General features: G+C 36.8%; 1 protein-coding gene across 2 annotated transcripts in view; it reads left to right on the top strand.

Annotated features, from left to right (window-relative positions):
* SCFD1 (sec1 family domain containing 1) overlaps nt 1-24461 on the top strand; it is a 133280-nt gene that overhangs the window by 77726 nt on the left and 31093 nt on the right. For both annotated transcript variants that reach the window (XM_067738039.1, XM_067738048.1), the window contains exons 15-17: nt 2907-3003; nt 13527-13597; nt 16892-16971. In XM_067738039.1, the coding sequence (XP_067594140.1) occupies nt 2907-3003; nt 13527-13597; nt 16892-16971 (248 nt within the window). The remainder of the gene's footprint in view (nt 1-2906; nt 3004-13526; nt 13598-16891; nt 16972-24461) is intronic.

Below are 24461 nucleotides of genomic sequence, written 5' to 3'. Positions count from 1 at the left end.
GGGAGAGGCCACAACAGTGAGAGGCCCGCGTACCGCAAAAAAAAAAAAAAAAAAAAAAAAAAAATGTTTGAAAGCCATAGCTGTAAGTAAAGTGCCTTGCACATAATAGGTACTGAACAGATACTACTAGTTCTTTCATGCAGGTTAGAAAATCTCCACTCCTTTCTCTCCCACATGAGGCTCCCTTCCAATCAGTATATTGAAGTGCTATGTTGTTTTTCTTCAACTCCTTTATTGAGATATAATTCACATACCATACAATTCACCTATTTAAAGTGTACAATTTAGTGGTTTTTAGTATATTCACAGAGTTATGCAGCCATAATCACAATGCAATTTTAGAACATTATCATCACCTTCAAAAGAAACTCTACCCATTAGCAGTCGAATTAACTTGTTTTTGAATTGTTTCCATTGTTAATTAGAAGTTAAACTAGGGGTAAGTTAACACATCAAGAAGAGCAAAATGAATCTAATGTCTGTACCTCCATAAGTCAGTGAACCATGTTTCTTCATTGATTTATGTAGGTACAGACATTAGATTCCATTATGGCATTTAGCCTACTTAATTTTATATATTAAGTCACTAAAGACTTGATTCTTTACAGTTTTCACTTCTAGAAGTTCATTTATCTACTTTTATAACTTTTAAAGATGACTACTTGATCTGTATATCCTGCTCTTAGCTTAGACATTCAACAAATATTTTATCAAGTACTTGTTATGAGCCAGGTGCTGTGTTAGACTCCTAGGGTTAAACAATTAATTAGACACACTTTAAGGAGTTCACAGTTTTAGAAGGGTAACAGGTAAACCAAAGACAGTAATGTGGTGTGATTATTATTATGGAGAAGTGTACAGAGTGCTGTCAGTACACACTTAAGGGATTAATAAATTCTCCCAGTGAAGAAGATTGGGGGAGGGTCAGGAAAGGGAAAGAACAGAGACTGAAGAGTTACAGAGACGCTGCAAAGAGGCTGGACCTTGAAAAATGAGTAGAATTCACTGGGCAGGTGATGGAGGAGAAATACATTCTAAAAAAGCTAAGAGTGTATAACCCAAGCCTAATCCTTGAGGATTAAAAGCATACATTACGTTTATTGAAAGTCAGTGAGTTAATTGATGTGACTAGAGGGAACTGAACCTAGTGAATAGTGATAAAACAGAAAAGTTGGCTGGAGCAGATTGTGAGGGCCCGAAAGTCAGCCTAACACCTTATTTTATCACCTTCCCCCTTCCATTCCTAGCTTTACTCTACAGATAATTAGCCTTTCCCAATCTAATATTTATGTTAACATAGTTCCTACTACTATTATCCTAGTTCCCCAGGAGTTATCTTTGACTTTTTTCACTAGCTTCCTTCCCATATACATTCTCATGTTAATTATTAAGTATCTGTCTCTTCCTTTCCATTCACACAGTCACCACCATTTTCTCTTTCCTAGGATCTCCTTTCTATTTCTTTTGTTCATTTTTGATATTACATTTTCCCATTCCTAGGACTTTACCTCTCATCTACTTCGTTATTCAAAGTAGCTTTATACAGTAGTTAAAATGGTTCCTGTATCAGGGAATCTGAAGAATATGAAGAGCCATTTATAAAAAGGAAAACTCTGACAGAGTTTATTAACTCTTATCTAGACTTCACTAATAAGGAAGTTCTCCATGTACTGGTTATATTGAGTGAAAACAAGGGACAGAAGAGTATAGTATATTACCTTTTGTGGCAGAAAGCAGAGGGATCTTAGGGTATAGATACTATTTGCATAGAGAAAGTGAAAAACTATAGGAGAAATAAAGAATATCCAAAGAAGCAGGTGGAAATTAGGTGGAAAAGGACAGGAGTGAAGACAGGTCTCAATGTATTTACCTTTTCATGTTGTTTGGATTTTCAAACGGAATATTTCATCTGTTTAAAGCTCTGGCCTTGTGTGCCACTGCAGGGGAGTGGGATCGAGGGACTCTGGTTGATTGCCTGTTGCCTCATATATGAAATCACTCCTGAGTCTGCCACTCAGATCTGTCCACTCTGATTATGCCTTGGTATGATCCCTTTAACTGAAATGAACTCTGTCTATCCATGTCCCCAAACCACTTTCAAAACAATTCAAAACTCATCGCTTCCTTCTCCACAATTGGTTAATTATTTCATTCTGTCATCTGAACTTAATATATTTATTTATATTCTATATTTACATTTTGGTTCTTTGTTGGTATCTCATAAGTATTCTCATTTATTTCATGAATGGTTTCTACTTAGATTGGTAATACCTTCAGTAGTAAAGCATGTTCTTTTCTCTCTTGTCTTATTTGAAGCATAATTTAATAGATACTCGGTAATTTTTATTTACCTCGGATTATCCTAACATGTTAATTTCATTTGGATAATTTTAATGAACAAATTTTAAATTAGAAAAGCTGCCATACAGAAAAACTAAGTTTGACTACTTTTCCATTATCTAAACTTCAAAGTATTAAGTAGGAAAATATTTTATTTAAAAACCATTGAAAATAATTAGGGTAACTTTCTGGTTAAGATGAAAATATCTGAATTTACTCACTAAAAAAGTAAACGTAACACGACCACTTGATATTAATTTGCATGGAATACAGTGTTATTTGTATGCTAGTTACTAATTAATACAATAATTGAGATTTGTGTGGTTTTTTGTCTTTGCTAATATATGACATGCAGAGTTAATTCTGAATTTATAAGTAAAATATGATAAATATAATAGTCAATCTATCTTTTTTTATATTAACAATGTCAAAAGTAAGAAACTTTAAATTCTACTAGGAAATGAACATTTGTTTTTCAAATTGATCATAGAAACTTGTAAGCTGAGAGTCCTTTAGTATGTTTTTATTACTTGATGTATTCTAATCAGACACTTATTTTGAAACAGGCAAGAAAATTGGATGTATATTTTGAATATGAAGAAAAAATAATGAGCAAAACTACTCTGGATAAATCGCTTCTAGATATAATATCAGACCCTGATGGTATGTACCATGAATTTGAGGTTAATGTAAGTTTTACTTCTGATGAATCCAGCATTTTCAATTTGAGTAAAATCTGAATAGAATCATTGTTTTTCTCACAATCTTTGCTATTAATGAGATAATTAAATGAGCTATTTCCTGTTGAGAAATTTGTAGCATAGCAGTTACTAAGGTAGAAAAATGATTTACATTTTATTTTATTGAACTTTTCTTTGATGGTATGTAAGTGCTTTTTTGGGGGGAGGGAGGTATTTAAGCACTTGTTATATTCATTTGTTTAAAGTGATACATTTAAAGCTCAATTTCTGCTGGCTCCAGGAAGATTTGAAGGTAAAATATTCAAAGCCAGCATCTCTAAGTGATGCAGTTTCTAATTACTTTGGTTTCACCCTAAAGAGTTTCCTAAAACGATGTATCTAAAACTGAATTTTGTTTTAAATATTTAGGGAATTCACTTTTCTTTAAACACCTTTATTGGAGTATAATTGCTTTACAATGGTGTGTTAGTTTCTGCTTTATAACAAAATGAATCAGCTATACATATACATATATCCCCATATCTCCTCCCCCTTGCGTCTCCCTCCCACCTTCCCTATCCCACCCCTCTAGGTGATCACAAAGCACCGAGCTGATCTCCCTGTGCTATGCGGCTGCTTCCCAATAACTATCTACTTTACATTGGTTAGTATACATAAGTCCATGCCACTCTCTCACTTTCTCCCAGCTTACCCTTCCCCCACCCCGTGTCCTCAAGTCCATTCTCTACGTCTGCGTCTTTATTACTGTCCTGCCTCTAGGTTCTTCAGAACGTTTTTTTTTTTTTAGATTCCATATATATGTGTTAGCATACAGTATTTATTTTTCTCTTTCTGACTTACTTCACTCTGTATGACAGTCTCTAGGTCCCTCCACCTCACTACAGATGACTCAGTTTCATTTCTTTTTATGGCTAATATTCCATTGTGTGTATGTGCCACATCTTCTTTATCCATTCATCTGTTGATGGACACTTAGGTTGCTTCCACGTCCTGGCTATTGTAAGTAGAGCTGGAATGAACATGGTGGTACATGACTTTTTTTTTTTTTTTTTTCATATATGGCCTTTATTATGTTGAGGTAGTTTCCCTCTATGCCCACTTTCTGGAGAGTTTTTATCATAAATGGGTGTTGAATTTTGTCAAAAGCTTTTTCTACATCTATTGAGATGATCATATGGTTTTTCTTCCTCAATTTGTTAATATGGTGTTTCACATTGATGATTTGCATATATTGAAGAATCTTTGCATCCCTGGGATAAATCCCACTTGATCATGGTGTATGATCCTTTTAATGTGTTGTTGGATTCTGTTTGCTAGTATTTTGTTGAGGATTTTTGCATCTATATTCATCAGTGATATTGGTCCGTAATTTTCTTTTTTTGTAGTATCTTTGTCTGGTTTGGGTATCAGGGTGATGGTGGCCTTGTAGAATGAGTTTGGGAGTGTTCCTTCCTCTGCAATTTTTTGGAAGAGTGTGAGAAGGATGGGTGTTAGCTCTTCTCTAAATATTTGATAGAATTCACCTGTGAAGCCATCTGGCTTTTGTTTCTTGGATGATTTCTTGCATCTTCTCGATCTTTGCCTCCATTCTTTTTCTGAGGTCCTGGATCATCTTCACTGTCATTATTCTGAATTCTTTTTCTGGAAGATTGTCTATCTCCATTTCATTTAGTTGTTTTTCTGGTGTTTTATCTTGTTCCTTCATCTAGTACATAGCCCTCTGCCTTTTCATCTTGCCTATCTTTCTGTGAATGTGGTTTTTGTTCCACAGGCTGCAGGATTGTAGTTCTTCTTGCTTCTGCTGTCTGCCCTCTGGTGGATGAGGATATATAAGAGGCTTGTCCATGACTCTTTTTGAATTATGGTTTTCCCAGGGTATGTGTCCAGTAGTGGGATTGCTGGGTCGTATAGTAGTTCTGTTTTTAGTTTTTTAAGGAACCATCATACTGTTCTCCATAGTGGCTGTATCAATTTACATTCCCACCAACAGTGCAAGAGGGTTCCCTTTTTTCCACACCCTCTCCAGCATTTATTGTTTGTAGATTTTTTGATCATGGCCATTCTGACTGGTGTGAGGTGATACCTCATTGTAGTTTTGACTTTCATTTCTCTAATGATTAGTAATGTTAAGCAGCCTTTCATGTGTTTGTTGGCAATCTGTATATCTTCTTTGGAGAAATGTCTATGTAGGTCTTCTGCCCATTTTTGGATTGGGTTGTTTGTGTTTTTGATATTGACCTGCTTGTAAATTTTGGAGATTAATCCTTTGTCAGTTGCTTCAATTGCAAATATTTTCTCCCATTCTGAGGGTTGTCTTTTGGTCTTGTTTATGGTTTCCTTTGCTGTGCAAAAGGTTTTAAGGTTCATTAGGTCCCATTTGGGTTTTTTTTGTTGTTTTTATTTCCATTCCTCTAGGAGGTGGGTCTAAAAAGATCTTGCTGTGATTTATCTCATAGAGTGTTCTGCCTATGTTTTTTTTTCTAGGAGTTTTATAGTATCTGGTCTTACATTTAGCGTTTTAATTCATTTTAAGTTTATTTTTGTGTATGGTGTTAGGGAGTGTTCTAACTTCATTTTTTTACATGTAGCTGTCCAGGTTTCCCAGCACCACTTATTGAAGATGCTGTCTTTTCTCCATTGTATATTCTTGCCTCCTTTATCAAAAATAAGGTGACCAGGGCTTCCCTGATGGCACAGTGGTTGAGAGTCTGCCTGCCGATGCAGGGGACATGGGTTCGTGCCCCGGTCTGGGAAGATCCCACATGCCACGGAGCGGCTAGGCCCATGAGCCATGGCCACTGAGCCTGTGCGTCTGGAGCCTGTGGTCCGCAACAGGAGAGACCACAACAGTGAGAGGCCCGCGTACCGCAAAAAAAAAAGAAACAAAGAAGGTGACCATAGGAGTGTGGGTTTATCTCTGTGCTTTCTATCCTGTTCTATTGATCTATATTTCTGTTTTTGTGCCAGTACCATATTGTCTTGATTACTGTACCTTTGTATTGTAGTCTGAAGTCTGGGAGCCTGATTCCTCCAGCTCTGTTTTTCTTTCTCAAGATTGCTTTGGCTATTCAGGGTCTTTTGTGTTTCCAAACAAATTGTGCAACTTTTTGTTGTAGTTCTGTGAAAAATGCCATTGGTAGTTTAATAGGGATTGCATTGAACCTGTAGATTGCTGTGAGTAGTACACTCATTTTCACAATGTTGATTCTTCCAATCCAAGAACATGGTATATCTTTCTCTCTGTTTGTATCATCTTTAATTTCTTTCATCAGTGTCTCATAGTTTTCTGCATACAGGTCTTTTGTCTCCTTAAGTAGGTTTATTCCTGGGTGTTTTATTCTTTTTGCTGCAGTGGTAAATGAGAGTGTTTCCTTAATTTCTCTTTCAGATTTTTCATCACTAGTGTGTAGGAATGCAAGAGATTTCTGTGCATTAATTTTGTATCCTGCTACTTTACCAAATTCATTGGTGACCTCTAGTAGTTTTTTGGTAGCATCTTTAGGATTCTCTATGTATAGTATCATGTCATCTGTAAACAGTGACAGCTTTACTTCTTCTTTTCCAATTTGGATTCCTTTTATTTCTTTTTCTTCTCTGATTGCCGTGGCTAAAACTTCCAAAACTATGTTGAATAATAGTGGTGAGAGTGGACAACCTTGTTTTGTTCCTGATCTTAGAGGAAATGGTTTCAATTTTTCATCATTGCGAGCGATGTTGGCTGTCCGTTTGTCATATATGGCCTTTATTATGTTGAGGTAATTTCCCTCTATGCCTACTACCTGGAGGGTTTTTATCATAAATGGGTGTTGAATTTTGTTGAAAGCTTTTTCTGCATCTATTGAGATGATCATATGGTTTTTATTCTTCAATTTGTTATTATGGTATATCACATTGATTGATTTGTGTATATTGAAGAATCCTTGCATTCCTGGGATAAACCCCACTTGATCATGGTATATGATCCTGTTAATGTGCTGTTGGATTCTGTTTGCTGGTATTTTGTTGAGGATTTTTGCATCTATGTTCATCAGTGATATTGGCCTGTAGTTTTCTTTCTTTGTGACATCTTTGTCTGGTTTTGGTATCAGCATTATGGTGACCTTGTAGAGTGAGTTTGGGAGTGTTCCTCCCTCTGCTGTATCTTGGAAGAGTTTGAGAAGGATAGGTGTTAGCTCTTCTCTAAATGTTTGATAGAATTTGCCTGTGAATCCATCTGGTCCTGGGCTTTTGTTTTTTGGAAGATATTTAATCACAGTCTCAATTTCAGTGCTTGTGATTGGTCTGTTTACATTTTCTACTTCTTCCTGGTTCAGTCTTGGAAGGTTGTGCTTTTCTAAGAATTTGTCCATTTTTCCACGTTGTTCATTTTATTGGTATAGAGTTGCTTGTAGTAATCTCTTGTGATCCTTTGTATTTCTGCAATGTCAGTTGTTACCTCTCCTTTTTCATTTCTAACTGTACTGATTTGAGTCCTCTCCCTTTTTTTCTTGATGAGTCTGGCTAATGGTTTGTCAACTTTATCTTCTCAACGAACCAGCTTTTAGTTTTATTGATCTTTGCTATCGTTTCCTTCATTTCTTTTTCATTTATTTCTGATCTCATCTTTATGATTTCTTTCCTTCTGCTAACTTTGGGGTTTTTTTGTTCTTCTTTCTCTAATTGCTTTAGGTAAGGTTAGGTTGTTTATTCGAGATGTTTCTTGTTTCTTGAGGTAGGATTGTATTGCTATAAACTTCCCTCTTAGAACTGCTTTTGCTGCATCCCATAGATTTTGGATCATTGTGTTTTCATTGTCATTTGTTTCTAGGTATTTTTTGATTTCCTCTTTGATTTCTTCAGTGATCTCTTGGTTATTTATTAATGTATGGTTTAGCCTGATGTGTTTATGTTTTTTACAGTTTTTTTCCTGTAATTGATATCTAGTCTCATAGCATTGTGGTCGGAAAAGATACTTGAGACAATTTCAGTTTTCTTAAATTTACCAAGCCTTGATTTGTGACCCAAGGTATGATCTATCCTGGAGAATGTTCCATGAGCACTTGAGAAGAAAGTGTATTGTGTTGTTTTTTTGGATGGAATGTCCTATAAATACCAATGAAGTCCATTTTGTTTAATGTATCATTTAAAGCTTGTGTTTCCTTATTTATTTTCATTTTGGATGATCTGTCCATTGGAGAAAGTGGGGTGTTAAAGACCCCTACTGTGATTGTGTTACTGTTGATTTCCCCTTTTATGGCTATTAGCATTTGCCTTAGGTATTGAGGTTCTCCTATGCTGGGTGCACAAATATTTCCAATTCTTATATCTTCTTCTTGGATTGATCCCTTGATCATTATATAGTGTCCTTCTTTGTCTCTTCTAATAGTCTTTATTTTAAAGTCTATTTTGTCTGATATGAGAATTGCTACTCCAGCTTTCTTTTGATTTCCATTTGCATGGAATATCTTTTTCCATCCCCTCACTTTCAGTCTGTATGTGTCCCTAGGTCTGAAGTGGGTACCTTGTAGACAGCATATATACGGGTCTTGTTTTTGTATCCATTCTGCCAGTTGTATCTTTTGGTTGGAGCATTTAATCTATTTACATTTAAGGTAGTTATCAATATTTATGTTCCTATTACCATTTTCTTAATTGTTTTGGGTTTGTTTTTGTATGTCTTTTCCTTCCCTTATGTTTCCTGCCTAGAGAAGTTCCTTTAGCATTTGTTGTACAGCTGGTTTGGTGGTGCAGATTTCTCTTATCTTTTGCTTGTCTGTAAAGGTTTTAATTTCTCCGTTGCATCTGAATGAGATCCTTGCTTGGTAGAGTAATCTTGGTTGTAGATTTTTCCCATTCTTTGCTTTAAATATGTCCTGCCACTCCCTTCTGGCTTGCAGAGTTTCTGCTGAAAGTTCAGCTGTTAACCTTATGGGGATTCCCTTGTATGTTATTTGTTGCTTTTCCCTTGCTGCTTTTAATATTTTTCTTTGTACTTAATTTTTGATAGTTTGACTAATATGTGCCTTAGCCTGTTTCTCCTTGGATTTATCCTGTATCGGACTCTCTGTGCTTCCTGGACTTCATTGACTATTTACTTTCCCATATTATGGAAGTTTTCAGCTATAATCTCTTCAAATATTGTCTCAGTCCCTTTGTTTTTCTTTTCTTCTTCTGGGACCCCTATAATTCAAATGTTGGTGCATTTAATATTGTCCCAGAGGTCTCTGAGAGTGTCCTCAATTCTTTTCATTCTTTTTTCTTTATTCTGCTTTGCAGTAGTTATTTCCACTATTTTGTCTTCCAGGTCACTTATCCGTTCTTCTGCCTCAGTTATTCTGCTATTGATTCCTTCTAGAGAATTTTTAATTGTATTTGTTGTGTTGTTCATCATTGTTTGCGCTTTAGTTTTTCCAGGTCCTTGTTAAACGTTTCTTGTAATTTCTCCATTCTATTTCTGAGATTTTGGATCATCTTTACAGTCATTATTCTGAATTCTTTTTCAGGTAGACTGCCTATTTCCTCTTCATTTGTTTGGTGTGGTGGGTTTTTACCTTGCTCCTTCATCTGCTGTGTGTTTCTCTGTCTTCTCATTTTGCTTAACTTACTGTGTTTGGGGTCTCCTTTTCGCAGGCTGTAGGTTCATAGTTCCCGTTGTTTTTGGTGTCTGCCCCAGTGTCTAAAGTTGGTTCAGTGGGTTGTGTAGCCTTCCTGGTGGAGAGGACTAGTGCCTGTGTTCTGGTGGATGAAGCTGGATCTTGTCTTTCTAGTCAGCAGGACCACGTCCGGTGATGTGTTTTGGGGTGTCTGTGACCTTATTATGATTTTAGGCAGCCTCTCTGCTAATGGATGGGGTTGTGTTCCTGTCTTGCTAGTTGCTTGGCACAGGGTGTCCAGCACTGTAGCTTGCTGGTTGTTGAATGGAGCTGGGTCTTTGCGTTGAGATAGAGATCTCTGGGAGAGCTTTCGCTGTTTGATATTACGTAGAGCTGAGAGGTCTCTGGTGGACCAGTGTCCTGAACTCAGCTCTCCCACCTCAGAGGCACAGGCCTGACACCCCACCAGAGCACCAAGACCCTGTCAGCCACACGGCATGTGGCAGGCAAAGTAATGGTCCCCCAAAGACACAGACATCCACATCCCTGGAACCGCCTGGCTGGTGTGCGGCCATGGGGACCTGGAGCTGCCGGAGGGACAGGGCGGTGGCCTGAGGTGCACAGGGTGACCTAGTGTCCTTGGGGTCAGAGCCGGGCCATCTGCACCACCCGCACCGCCCAGCACGCCAGGGATTCCACCTGGGCTTGACAGGCGTCTGCACCCCGGATTCACGTCTGAGGCCCCTGGGAATTCACTTTTAGAGAAACTCTGTAGACAATCCCTTTATATTTATCTAAATATATGTTTGTTAGATTTTCTTAAAACAAGATATAACTATTTGTACTTAGGAAATATAATCTAATCATTGTTTTCAATCATAATGATCATAAGATCTTCACAGGATTTTAGCCACTAAAATTCTCTAAACTTTACAGGCTTAATAATTTCAGAAGAGTTTTCAATTCAAATCTCAGCTCTTTTGAAAAATGAATAAAAAGCATATAAGCTCTTTAGCTTATATTTTACATACAAGCTCTTCGAGTAAATAATAGTGTTTTTTGAGTTATAGTTTTGGTGTGACTTTTAGATTTTATATCACGTTGGAAAGTAAGTTTAAAATTTTTTTTTACTTGTTTGTAATTAAAGGGTTCTATTCATAAAAACTTCTGAGAAGGCATAGTATTTCTCACACTTTTAAAAAGTTAGATTTGTGGGAAGAACATAACATTTTGAAGATATGTGTACTTTACAGTTAAAAATATGAAAGATACATATAAGTTCATCACTTACGAGCTATTCCTTGTTATTTACAATAAGTTTTGAGTAAAGTTGAAGCAATTAAGTGTGTTGATTAAAAAAAGCAATGAGAACCTTTCTTTTTCCTTTCCCTTACTTTCTCAAACCATTTATTATTAAAGATATTAAGTAGAGCAGAGCAAGGTAGGCATTCATGCAAAGTAGCAGTGTAGTACCACTTCAGCCCAGAACAAGATGTCAGAACCTGAGCAGGATGAGAAGGGCATCCACATATCCGGTAGAGGGAGGGTTGGTAATCCAGCATGAAGCGTCAAAGTCCAAGTGAAGTGAGTGGAGTGTCCACATGTAGGAGCAGTTATAAGGGTATAAGAGTCCTATCAGATTAAGGGGGGTGACCCTGCATAGGACAAACCAAACATTGGCTCAGGTGGGGTGAGAATTATAGCCAGGCATATGGGTGGGTCCATTGTAGAGAATCAGAGCTCAAGTGGAGGAGATAACGTCCATGCAGGCAGGGGGACAGTGGCAGAGATAAGATATTTGTTACATACAGGGGACTGGATAAATAAGTAAATATATTGGGTAATAAAAAGGGAGCCAGGTTTCCCACTGTCAGAAATGGAAGTTATAACTATGGAAATGAAGAAAACTACAATGAACCCTAGGAATATTGGATTGGAATTGGAGGTGCTGATGTAGACTTGGTGTTTTTGTTAAATACTTGCCAAATAGAGAAATAAATATAGATATACGTGTGTGTGTGTGTGTACACATATATATGTATTCCCTAACTCTGCCAACTGAGCAGGGCTAGGAGCAACAGTTCCCCAGTAGTAAAAATTTTAGCCTTATATATTCCACTTTCCACTAGGACTCATTGGAGTATGGTTGATTCCAGGGAGAGAAAGTACAAAATGAGCCTGAAACATTTTCTTGGGTCAGAAAACAAGAAAAGTACTTAAAACATGATGGAACATGTCCAAAGGACCCAGACGTCAGCTTGAAGAGGCTATGCTCTGTGCTGCGGATATTAAAAGCACCAGCAGGAACCCACAGGCCCCTAAAACTCTGAGGGAGGGGAACCTGTCTCTCGTATCTTAGGAGCCGTTGTTCCAAGAGCCTACAGCAAGCCCCGTTCCTCTTTTTCTTTTTGTCCTCTAACTGCTTCGTCATAATTGCAGGAAATACACAATGGAGCAGGGTACCTAAAGCCAAAGCTTTCTGGCTGGAGCACTAAAAAGGGAAGGCCAAGGAAACTGGAAAGTACCAGGGAGATTGCAAAAGGAAGGAGCTCAGGAAAGCAACCCCATAAAGTTGTTTATGAATTCCTGGGCTCACCTCTGAGTTTTACGTGCATGAATCTGATCCTAAACCGCATTCCAAAGACTGAGAGGTGAAGGACTAGATGACCTCCAAGTTCCCGTACTGGCTGCTGGGCAGTGGGACAGATCCCAGTAGCACTGCAAACATTTTAAAAATAGAATCCATGATGGAAACGGCTCACAGAGGCTGGTAGGAGCTTTGGCCTGAACCCGTTGAGGCTAATTACCTGCTAAAACAAAAATATCAGCTTTCTCCTAGTATTGAAACAAAACCCTGAATCCAGTAACCTACTTCAGTATATCTAAAATACAATATTTATTTGTAAGCATGAGAATGTTGGAGAACCTGTCATTGATCTTTATTACCAGTCTTTGTCATATTTAGGGAGTAAGGATGATTTGAAGATAGAAAATCAATGGGTTATCAGTCAATATGTTTTGAAAAAATTATTCTTGTTTTTATTCTATAATAAAGTATAACAATTCTGAGTTCTTACGTATTGGGACACACTTTGAAGTGAGAATACCTATTGGTATTTGTTGAATAGTGAAACTGAGTTACCCATGACCAGTGCCTATCACTTTGCATCGAAGTACACCCAGTACTAAGGGGAAAATAAAAGGATTCTCTGGACAGTCTCGGGCTTTGGATAATAGAAGTAGTAGCTCAAAGGATGCACTGCAAGCAAGAAATTTCTCTGAAATCTTTTGTTTTGTCTTAAAATTTCAGGCAGGTATAATCTGCATAATACAATGGTGTTTATTATACTATAGACATGTGGTTTTTCCAAATCTTCATAGACCCTTCAGAAAGGGGAGAAATGTATATTTAGTGGCTCCAATTTCAAAAGTATGACCTTAGGCTCAGTTAGATGATTTTAGCCAGCAGGTTTTCATAACCCAGTACCTAACGGGACCATGCAACTGGTTTCCCAGGATAGTCCCATTTATATACCAGTTGTCCTTACATACTTATTACTAGCATCCCCCTTTTTATCTCAAAGGTGTACTATTTTAGAATTGTATGATTATCCTACCTATACCTTTTTGAGTTTAGATCTGAAACATAAATCACAACACTATAGACAGTTTGGAAGATAGAATAGAGATGCTTCCATAGCTTATCCCTGTAATCCCATAGTATTTAATCTTTTTCCGTATCTGTGTTTTACATGGTTGTAATTTAGTGCCTATAACGTTAAATCATTTGAATCAAGAACCTTAGTTTGTCTTGTCACATTTATGTATGCCTTGAGATTATAGTGTTGACTATAATACATAACAACCAGAATTATGAAAGTCTTTTTTTCCTTATCTGTTTTCCCCTTTGTAGCAGGAACTCCAGAAGATAAAATGAGGCTGTTTCTTATCTATTACATAAGTGCACAGCAAGCACCTTCTGAGGTATGTCCTCTGTATTCAGTTATTGGGGGGAAGGGAGGATACTCGCTTCTTTCAGAAAATAGAAGTAAAAATCACTGTAACCAAGTTATTACTTCATTCCATCCTTTAAAAGAAAAACAATTTCGTAAGGCTAGTTCTATTTACCGCTGAATATTATAGCGGTATTTATTGTCACCAAGAGAACTATTTACTCATGAAATATCTCACCACTTTTAAGTTGTTAGAATATGAACTGAATTCATGACCAAAATTCTTATTTCTGGAAAATAACTATTCTAAACTAAGTTAACCAAGTTTGCTCTGCCTTTTGAAAGATTGATCTTATCATTTCTCATGATGTGATGATCCTAGAAGTTCCATTTCTTTGAACTATAGCCACTAATACTTATTTTCCTTACAAGGAATTTCGCTTTAACCTAAAGTAAAAGTTTGGTAATATTTTGCTGTTGTTTTAAAACTAATGTCGAGGGACTTCCCTGGTGGCGTAGTGGTTAAGAATCCGCCTGCCAGTGCAGGGGGATATGGGTTTGATTCCTGGCCCAGGAAGATCCCACGTGCCGCAGAGCAACTAAGCCCGTGCGCCACAACTATTGAGCCTACGCTCTAGAGCCCGCGAGCCACAACTACTGAGCCCTCAACTACTGAAGCCTGTGTGCCTATAGCCTGTGCTCCACAACAAGAGAAGCCACCACAGTGAGAAGCGCCCGCACCGCAATGAAGAGTAGCCCCCCTCACCACAACTAGAGAAAGCCCACGTGCAGCAACGAAGACCCAACACAGCCAAAAATAAACAAACAAATTTAAAAAAAAAAACAAAAAAACTAATGTCCATTATAGAATATAGAGAAGTCACTTGGAGGAAAATATCTAAATTTCCAAAAGTTATATAAATATTGTATCAATAATTTCCTAAGATTAAACTTCAGATTCACATCTATCATTTGATCCATATAAAAATAAAGTTGAGAGACTGTATTGCAGTAAAAAAGCTACTTTTTATATCAGAATAAATTTCTAAGAATGATTGGAAAATCTATCTTCCTTTCTAGATTTTTTTCTCACTGGAAGAGTAGATTGTGGGATATTTTGTTGTTTTCTTTTTCTGTAAAAAACCATCAATTGCTTTTGAGGAAAAAAATTTTTTTAAGTATGTAGAGGTAATACTGTGAAGGAAAACAGTGATTTTGCTATCAGTCTTGTTGCTGGGTTAGAGACCTGTTAACTCTTTCTAATGTTAACGTTGTATAATTTTACTGGATGAGCAACTAGCATAAGGAACTTGGGAATGACACCTAGAATGATATGGCTGTTGTAAACTCCTTTCCTTTGCTGGTAGCAATTATTTTTCTAATGTCAGTAGATTGTAAGGCTTCTTTTTTTTTTTTTTTTTAATTTTTTAATTAATTAATTTATTTATTTATGGTTGTGTTGGGTCTTCGTTTCTGTGCGAGGGCTTTCTCCAGTTGCGGCAAGTGCGGGCCACTCTTCACTGCGGTACGCGGGCCTCTCTTGTTGCGGAGCACAGGCTCCAGACGCGCAGGCTCAGTAATTGTGGCTCACGGGCCCAGTTGCTCCGGGGCATGTGGGATCTTCCCAGACCAGGGCTCGAACCCGTGTCCCCTGCACCGGCAGGCAGACTCTCAACCACTGTGCCACCAGGGAAGCCCTGTAAGGCTTCTTTTTGTTTGGCATGTTAAAACAGCAAAGTAAACCCAATATTTGCTTTAGATCAATTCTGCTTTATCCTAAGAATACATTTCTTGACTTTTATTTTAATTCAGTAAGGAAGTTCAGTAGTCCCCCCTTATCCAAGGGAGATATGTTCCAGGACCCCCAGTGGATGCCTGAAACCATGGAGAGTACCAAACGTTCCCCCCCCACTACCATATATACTGTTTTTTTCTATACATACATACATACATACCTATGATAAAGTTTAGTTTATAAATTAGGCACAGTAAGAGATTAACAACAACTAATAATAAATTAGAATAATTATAACAATATGCTATAATAAAAGTTATGTGAATGTGGACTCTCTCTCTCAAAATATATTGTACTGTAGTCATCCTTCCTATGATGATGATGTGAGCTCATAAAATGCCTGCATGATGAGATGAAGTGAGGTGAATGACACAGGCATGGTGATGTAGCATTAGGCTACTATTGACCTTCTGACTGAAGGAGAATCATCTACTTCAGATGATCCTGTGTCATCAAGCCATGATGGTGTCGATTGTAAGATTTCAGGAGCAGATGATGTCAATGGTTGGGGCAGGACTGACAGGAAAGCACAAGTTTTCATCACACTACTCAAAACGGCACACAATATAAATTGTTTATTTCTGGGAATTTCCATTTAGTATTTTCAGACCTAAGTTGACCACAGCAACTGAAACCATGGAAAGCAAAACTGCTGAAGGGAGGGGATTACTGTATAGTTTTCTTTCTAGAAACATCTCTGTCATTAATGGGGGTGTTCCTTTAAGGGATTCTAATAGCCTATTTATATTTTCTTAGGAATATATGATTTTAAAACTTAATGCAGGTTCCCTTAATTTGACCACATTATTTTATTTCATTTATTTTTGGTAAGAATTATGTCTTTTCATAAGTTTAAATGGTCATTAAGTGGCTTGATGCAAATTTTGACTACTGATGTAATAGCCCCCAAAATGCAAAGTAGTGAACATCTCTGATTTGATGGTGAGCTTAAAATTTTCTTTCTTTTAAATTTTTATAATGGAGTCACTGTGATGATAGGCTCCCGTGACATATCCGAATTCAACTAGACTTTACTCATCAGGAAATAGAAAAAGAATAAGAAAGAAAACTATTTAAAAAGTGTAGGACACCTGCTGTTCAGTTAATAAATTTGGACCTCTGCAGTGAATATGAGATGGGATAACCTGAATCTGCAGGTCCCCTAAGTCAACGTCATTCCCCTCATGTTTCCAATTTTGGAATATTCTTGATCAAGCCAGATCTTTCATTTAATGCTTATCCTAAGGACAAGCAATCTGTGTCAACAGTGGAGGAAAAACTGTGTTGGGCTTACTGAGGGATGACAAAATACTGTACTTTATAGGTGATTTGGGAGCCTATCAAAGGTAATTTTCATTATACGTGATTTTTATCACATGCTCATTTGGGTACTCCCTTAAGATACCACTCCACTCTACTTAGGTGCTCGTGCCTTTAGTCTAACTTTCTGATTAATCCAATGATAACAAACAAAATGGTCTCTTTCATGAAAGTAAAAGTTTTTGTCATATGATTCTTTTCTTATTTCAGGCTGATTTGGAGCAATACAAAAAAGCTTTAACTGATGCTGGATGCAACCTTAATCCCTTACAATATATCAAACAGTGGAAGTAAGTTTTATTTTATTCTTCAGTTCTTACCATTTAAGAGAGTACAATGGAAGTTGAGTTCCCAAGAAAATGGGAATGTTACTAAGAAAACTGAACAGTGCCTTGGTATTTTTTTTTATTCAATGGCATAAATATTTCCTTATCTCCCCCACCCTTTCCACAACTTTATATAAAATAATGATGCCTTTCTTTCTTAGACATATTTTTTCCTATATTTTCTTCAAAGATGTGAGATGAGAAAGTCAAAGACTGAAATGTTGTGGGTCAAATGTCTCAAAAACATTTTTTAAATGTTTTAATTTCACTAATAATCAGAGAAATGCAGATTAATATAATGCAAAGATTTCGAAAATATTGTGCCAAGGATCCAGGAAAATTAACTGATGCATTTATACTCTACTATTAGAAATATAAATTGTCAAAATTTTGCTGGCTGGTATAAAAAGTTTTTTAAAAGAATAGCTTTGACCTAGCACTTTTCTTAAGAATTAATCTCGAAGAAGAAATTGGAGTTGTAAAATCTTAGAAGCGATTGTAATAATCGAATTTTGAAAATCAACCTGAATGTCAAGGATTGAAATTATGTCATTTCCACAGGAATGCAACTGAGTCATTAAAAATCATGTTGTGGACGACTTACTCTAATGACCATTGAGAAATGGCCATGTTATGTTACCAAGTGAAATATAGTTTACTATTCAATGATTTGTTTGATAAATAACTTCCTTTGTCTCAGTGACTAGGGACTCTTCTAGACATTAAGAATACAATAGTGGAGGACTTCCCTGGTGGCGCAGTGGTTGAGAGTCCGCCTGCCAATGCAGGGGACACTGGTTCGTGCCCTGGTCTGGGAAGATGCCGCAGAGCGGCTGTGCCCGTGAGCCATGACCACTGAGCCTGCGCATCCGGAGCCTGTTGCTCCGCAACAGGAGAGGCCACAACAGTGAGAGGCCCGCGTAGCGCAAAAAAAAAAAAAAAAGAATACAATAGTGGGACTTCCCTGGTGTCGCAGTGGTTAAGAATCCACCTGCCAATGCATGGGACACGGGTTCGAGCCCTGGCCCGGGAAGATCCCACATGCTGCGGAGCAACTAAGCCCATGCGCCACAACTACTGAGCCTGCGCCCTAGAGCTCACGTGCCACAACTACTGAGCCCACGTGCCACAACTATTGAAGCCCGTGTGCCTAGAGCCCGTGCTCTGCAACAAGAGAAGCCACTGCAATGAGCAGCCCGTGCCCCACAACAAAGAGTATCCCCTGCTCGCCACAACCAGAGAAAGCCCATGCACAGCAACAAAGACCCAACGCAGCCAAAAATAAAAATAAATAAATAAAATTTATTTTAAAAAGAATACAATAGTAAACATGCTATGGAAGGCTCCTACTTTCACTGAATTTACATTTGTGTTGAGGGAACAATAAGTCAACAAATAAGCAAACAAATGAACAGAGTTCTGTTAAACCATATTCACCATATTAAGTGATATAAAAAAATAAAACTAAGTGATAAGATCTTAATTTGTTGAGGTATTAGCTAAATTTGTTGAGGAGATCAGGATAAGCCTCTGGGTAGGTAACACTTGAGCCAAAACTTAGATGACATTTTTTACATTACGATCCCTATTATCTAACCATTTATCCATCCATTTGTGTGTGTGTGTGTGTGTATGGACATACACATATATACATATAACTGCATAGCTAAAATTCTGTTCACTTACTTAAATGCTAATAGTGGGTAACTCTGAGTAGTAGAATTTTTTTCCTTTTGGGTTCTTTTCTTTATTTCCAAATTTTCTGCAACAGTATCTTCAGATTGTTTCTTAAGATAATTTTTTTTTAAGACTAGAGGATGGAATATGCTTCTGATCTCAAGTGTATCAAAAAAATATGCATAGAAGAGAAATATACCAAGTTGTTAACAGGTATATCGCTGAGTTATGAGTTTATGATTGCATTTTATTATCTATATTTCTGTTTGGTTTTTTTCCAATTTGCTTTTATTTCACTGTTTTCTTTTTTTTGGAATTTTATTTTTTATACAGCAGGTCCTTATTAGTTATCTATTTTTTACATATTAGTATATATATGTCAATCCTAATCTCCCAATTCATCCCACCACCACCACAACCCCCCTCCACTTCCCCCTTTGGTGTCCATACGTTTGTTCTCTACATCTGTGTCTCTGTTTCTACCCTGCAAACCAGTTCATCTGTACCATTTTTCTAGGTTCCATATATGCGTTAATACACGATATTTGTTTTTCTCTTTCTGACTTCACTCTGTATGACAGTCTCTAGATCCATCCACGTCTCTGCAACTAACTCAATTTCGTTCCTTTTTATGGCTGAGTAATATTACATTGTATATATGAACCACATCTTTATCCATTCGTCTGTCAGTGGACATGTAGGTTGCTTCCATGACCTGGCTACTGTAAATAGTGCTGCAATGAACATTGGGGTGCATGTGTCTTTTTGAATTATGGTTTTATCTGAGTATATGCCCAGTAGTGGGATTGCTGGGTCATATGGTAATTCTATTTTTATTTATTTATTTTTGCTTTTTTTTTTTCTTTTTGCGGTACGCGGGCCTCTCACTGTTGTGCCCTCTCCTGTTGCGGAGCACAGGCTCCGGACGCGCAGGCTTAGCGGCCATGGCTCACGCTCCTAGCCACTCCGCGGCATGTGGGATCTTCCTGGACCGGGGCACGAACCTGTGTCCCTTGCATCGGCAGGCAGACTTTCAACAACTGCGCCACCAGGGAAGCCCCTATTTTTAGTTTTTTAAGGAACCATCATACTGTTCTCCATAGTGGCTGTATCAATTTACATTCCCACCAACAGTGCAGGAAGGTTCCCTTTTCTCCACACCCTCTCCAGCATTTATTGTTTGTAGACTTTTTGATGATGGCCATTCTAACTGGTGTGAGGTGATACCTCATTGTAGTTTTGATTTGCATTTCTCTAATAGTGATGTTGACCAGCTTTTCATGTGCTTCCGGCAATCTCTATGTCTTCCCTGGAGAAATGTCTGTTTAGGTCTTCTGCCCATTTTTTGATTGGGTTGTTTGTTTTTTTTGATATTGAGCTGCATGAGCTGTTTATATATTTTAGAGATTAATCCATTGTCTGTTGATTCTTTTGCAAATATTTTCTCCCATTCTGAGGGTTGTCTTTTCGTCTTGTTTGTAGTTTCCTTTGCTTTGCAAAAGCTTTTAAGTTTCATTAGGTCCCATTTTTTAATTTTTGTTTTTATTTCCATTACTCTAGGAGATGGTTCTGAAAAGATCTTGCTGTGATTTATGTCAAAGAGTGTTCTTCTTCTTCCTATGTTTTCCTCTAAGAGTTTTATAGTGTCCGGTCTTACATTTAGGTCTCTAATCATTTTGAGTTTATTTTTGTGTATGGTGTTAGGGAGTGTTCTAATTTCATTCTTTTACATGTAGCTGTCCATTTTTCCCAGCACCACTTATTGAAGAGACTGTCTTTTCTCCATTGTATATCCTTGCCTCCTTTGTCATAGATTAGTTGACCATAGGTGCATGGGTTTACCTCTGGGCTTTCTATCCTGTTGCATTGATCTATATTTCTGTTTTTGTGCCAGTACCATATTGTCTTGATTACTGTAGCTTTGTAGTATAGTCTGAAATCAGGGAGTCGGATTTCTCCAGCTCCGTTTTTTTCCCTCAGGACTGCTTTGGCTATTCGGGGTCTTTTTTGTCTCCATACAAATTTTAAGATTTTTTGTTCTAGTTCTGTAAAAAATGCCACTGGTAATTTGATAGGGACTGCTTTGAATCTGTAGATTGCTTTAAGTAGTATAGTCATTTTCACAGTATTGATTATTCTAATCCAAGAACATGGTATATCTCCATCTGTTTGTGTCATCTTTGATTTCTTTCATCAGTGTCTTATGGTCTTCTGAGTACAGGTCTTTTACCTCCTTAGGTAGGTTTATTCCTAGGTATTTTATTCTTTTTGTTGCAGTGGTGAATGGGATTATTTCCTTATTTCTCTTTATGATCTTTCGTTGTTAGTGCATAGGAATGCAAGAGATTTCTGTGCATTAATTTTGTATCCTGCAACTTTACCAAATTCATTGATTAGCTCCCGTAGTTTTCTTGTGCCATCTTTAGGATTCTCTATGTATCGTATCATGTCATGCTTTTGTTGCAGTCCATAGGTTTTTCATCATCGTGTTTTTGTTGTAATTTGTCTCTAGGTATTTTTTGATTTCCTTTTTGATATCTTCAGTGATCTCCTGGTTATTTAATAGCATACTGTTTAGCCTCCATGTGTTTGTGTTTTTTATGGTTTTTTCCCTGTAATTGATTTCTAATCTCATAGCATTGTGGTCAGAAAAGATGCTTTATATGATTTCAATTTTCTTATATTTACCGAGGCTTGATTTGTGACCCAAGAGGTTATCTATCTTGTCGAATGTTCCATGTGCCCTTGAGAAGAAAGTGTAATCTGCTGTTTTTGGATGGAACATTCTATAAATATCAATTAAATCTATCTGGTCTATTGTGTCATTTAAAGCTTGTGTTTCCTTATTAATTTTCTGTCTGGATGATCTGTCCATTGGTGTAAGTGAGCTATTAAAGTCCCCCACTATTATTGTGTTACTATCAGTTTCCTCTTTTATAGCTGTCAGCAGTTGTCTTATGTATTGAGGTGCTCCTGTGTTGGGTGCATATATATTTATAATTGTTATATCTTCTTCTTGGATTGATCCCTTGATCACTATGTAGTGTCCTTCTTTGCTTCTTGTAATAGTCTTTATTTTAAAGTCTATTTTGTCTGATATGAGAATTGCTACTCCAGCTTTCTTTTGATTTCCATTTGCATAGAATATCTTTTTCTATTCCCTCACTTTCAGTCTGTTATGTGTCCCTAGGTCTGAAGTGGGTCTCTTGTAGATAGCATATATATGGGTCTTGTTTCTGTATCCATTCAGCGAGCCTGTGTCTTTTGGTTGGAGCATTTAATCCATTCACGTTTAAGGTAATTATCAATATGTATGTTCCTATTACCATTTTCTTAATTGTTATGGGTTTGTTTTTGTAGGTTCTTTTCTTCTCTTGTGTTTCCCACTTAGAGAAGTTCCTTCATCATTTGTTATAGAGCTGGTTTGGTGGTGCAGAATTCTCTTACCTTTTGCTTGTCTGTAAAGCTTTTGATTTCTCCGTTGAATCTGAATGAGATCCTTGCTGGGTTGAGTAATCTTGGTTGTAGATTCTTCCCTTTCATCACTTTAAATATATCATGCTACTCCCTTCTTGCTTGTAGAGTTTCTGCTGAGAAATCAGCTGTTAACCGTATGGGAGTTCCCTTGTATGTTATTTGTCATTTTTCCCTTGTTGCTTTCAATAATTTTTCTTTGTCTTTAATTTTTGTCAATTTGATTACTGTGTGTCTTGGCATGTTTCTCCTTGGGTTTATCCTGTATGGGACTGTCTGTGCTTCCTGGACTTGGATGTCTATTTCCTTTCCCATGTTACGGAAGTTTTTGACTATAATCTCTTCAAATATTTTCTCGGGTCCTTTCCCTCTTCTTCTCCTTCTGGGACCCCTATAATATGAAAGTTGTTACGTTTAATGTTGTACAAGAGGTCTCTTAGGCTGTCTTCATTTCTTTCCATTCTTTTTTCTTTATTCTCTTCCATAGCAGTGAATTCCACCATTCTGTCTTCCAAGTCACTTATCCGTTCTTCTGCCTCAGTTATTCTGCTATTGATTCCTTCTAGTGTATTTTTCATTTCAGTTATTTTGTTGTTCATCTCTGTTTGTTTTTTAATTCTTCTAGGTCTTTGTTCTTTAATTCTTCTAGGTCTTTGTTAAACATTTCTTGCATCTTCTTGATCTTTGCCTCCATTCTTTTCCTGAGGTCCTGGATCATCTTCACTATCATTATTCTGAATTTTTTTTCTGGAAGGTTGCCTATCTCCACTTCATTTAGTTGTTTTTCTGGGGTTTTATCTTGTTCTTTCATCTGGTACATAGTCCTCTGTGTTTTCATTTTGTCTATCTTTCTGTGAATGTGGTTTTCATTCCACAGGCTGCAGAATTGTAGTTCTTCTTGCTTCTGCTGTCTGCCCTCTTCACTGTGTTCTTACGATAAGAAAAAAGTAGACAACAAACCTTAGTTTAAGAAAAGAAACTGAAAACTGTCTTTTCTAATTTTTATAACATATACACTTAAATATTTGGCTGTGTCGTATATGTCATTGTGTTTTACATTATGACTTATGTGGAACTCCCTAATCAAATATTTGGTGTTAAAAGAGGAAAGGCAGTCTTGGGCATCATTTTACATGGTTACAAAGTATTCAATATATAATTTCTAATTTGTAACATTCTTTCTAATTATAAGGATTATATCAGTTTATTGAAGAAAATTTTAGGAAACTCAGAAAGGTATAAGGAAAGTAAAAATTTACCTGTAGTCTCCCCATTCAGAGTCTACCGTAAACCGTATTGTTTATCCTATATGCATATTACATATTTATATTTTTAATCAGGAAATCATTGTTATAGATGCAGTTTGTATTCTAGAGTTCCAATTACTTTCATTATGCCAGTGTTTCATCGTCTTAAATACAGCTGACCCTAGAACAACTTGGGGGTTAGGGACGCCAACCCTCTGCACAGTTACAAATTGAAGTATTACTTTACAGTGGGCTGGCCCTCTGTATCCCTGGTTCCACATCCATGGATTCAATCAACCACAGATCATGTAGTACTGTAGTATTTATTGATACAAATATGAGTATAAGTGGACCTGCATAGTTCAAACCCATGTTGCTCAAGGTTCCAGCTATAGTCTCCAATGGTAGTATTTAGTGTTTCCATGATATTCAACCATATAAATGTAATATTCTTTATTTAACCCTTTATTACTTAGAGATAGTTAGATACATATTATTTATATTTAGATACTGGTATTTCTGGTGAAAAATAAATTTTTGTTAAAGACAGAAATTCCAGCCTACTGCTGAAAACAGCTGATTCAAATCCTCCTTTCAGAACTAAATTGTGATTTTTGTGTTTGGGATTTCTCTAATGGTATCAGCAAATTTTGTCCAGGTTGAAATAGAATATTTAAGCATTTCATCTTTCACATCTTAGTGATTCCCATTCTTTTTTTACTCTCATAATTTTTTCTTGTATTTAGGTAGGGTTTTTTTCCATTTACAAAAGCATTTGAAATGATAAGGAATTATAAAAGAATATTGATTCACATAAAAATGTTTATGGCATGCTATTATTAAAATGTTATAAACAGTATGTACAATATGATACTATTTTGTTTTTAAAGTATATATGTTGTGTATGCATATGTTCAAAGATTAGAAGAATATATGCCGAAATCCTAACAGTGGTTACTTCTTAGTGGTAGGGTTCTTCTGGGAGCATTCTGTTTTCTGGATTCTCTACAGTGAACATATTCCCAGAAGGAAAATATTTTTTAAAACATAGCTAAG

This window comes from Pseudorca crassidens, chromosome 1 (genome assembly GCF_039906515.1).
Source record: "Pseudorca crassidens isolate mPseCra1 chromosome 1, mPseCra1.hap1, whole genome shotgun sequence".
Lineage (NCBI taxonomy): Eukaryota > Metazoa > Chordata > Mammalia > Artiodactyla > Delphinidae > Pseudorca > Pseudorca crassidens.
The sequence above is the reverse complement of the archived record's forward strand: the minus strand, read 5'-3'. Positions and strand labels throughout refer to the sequence as shown.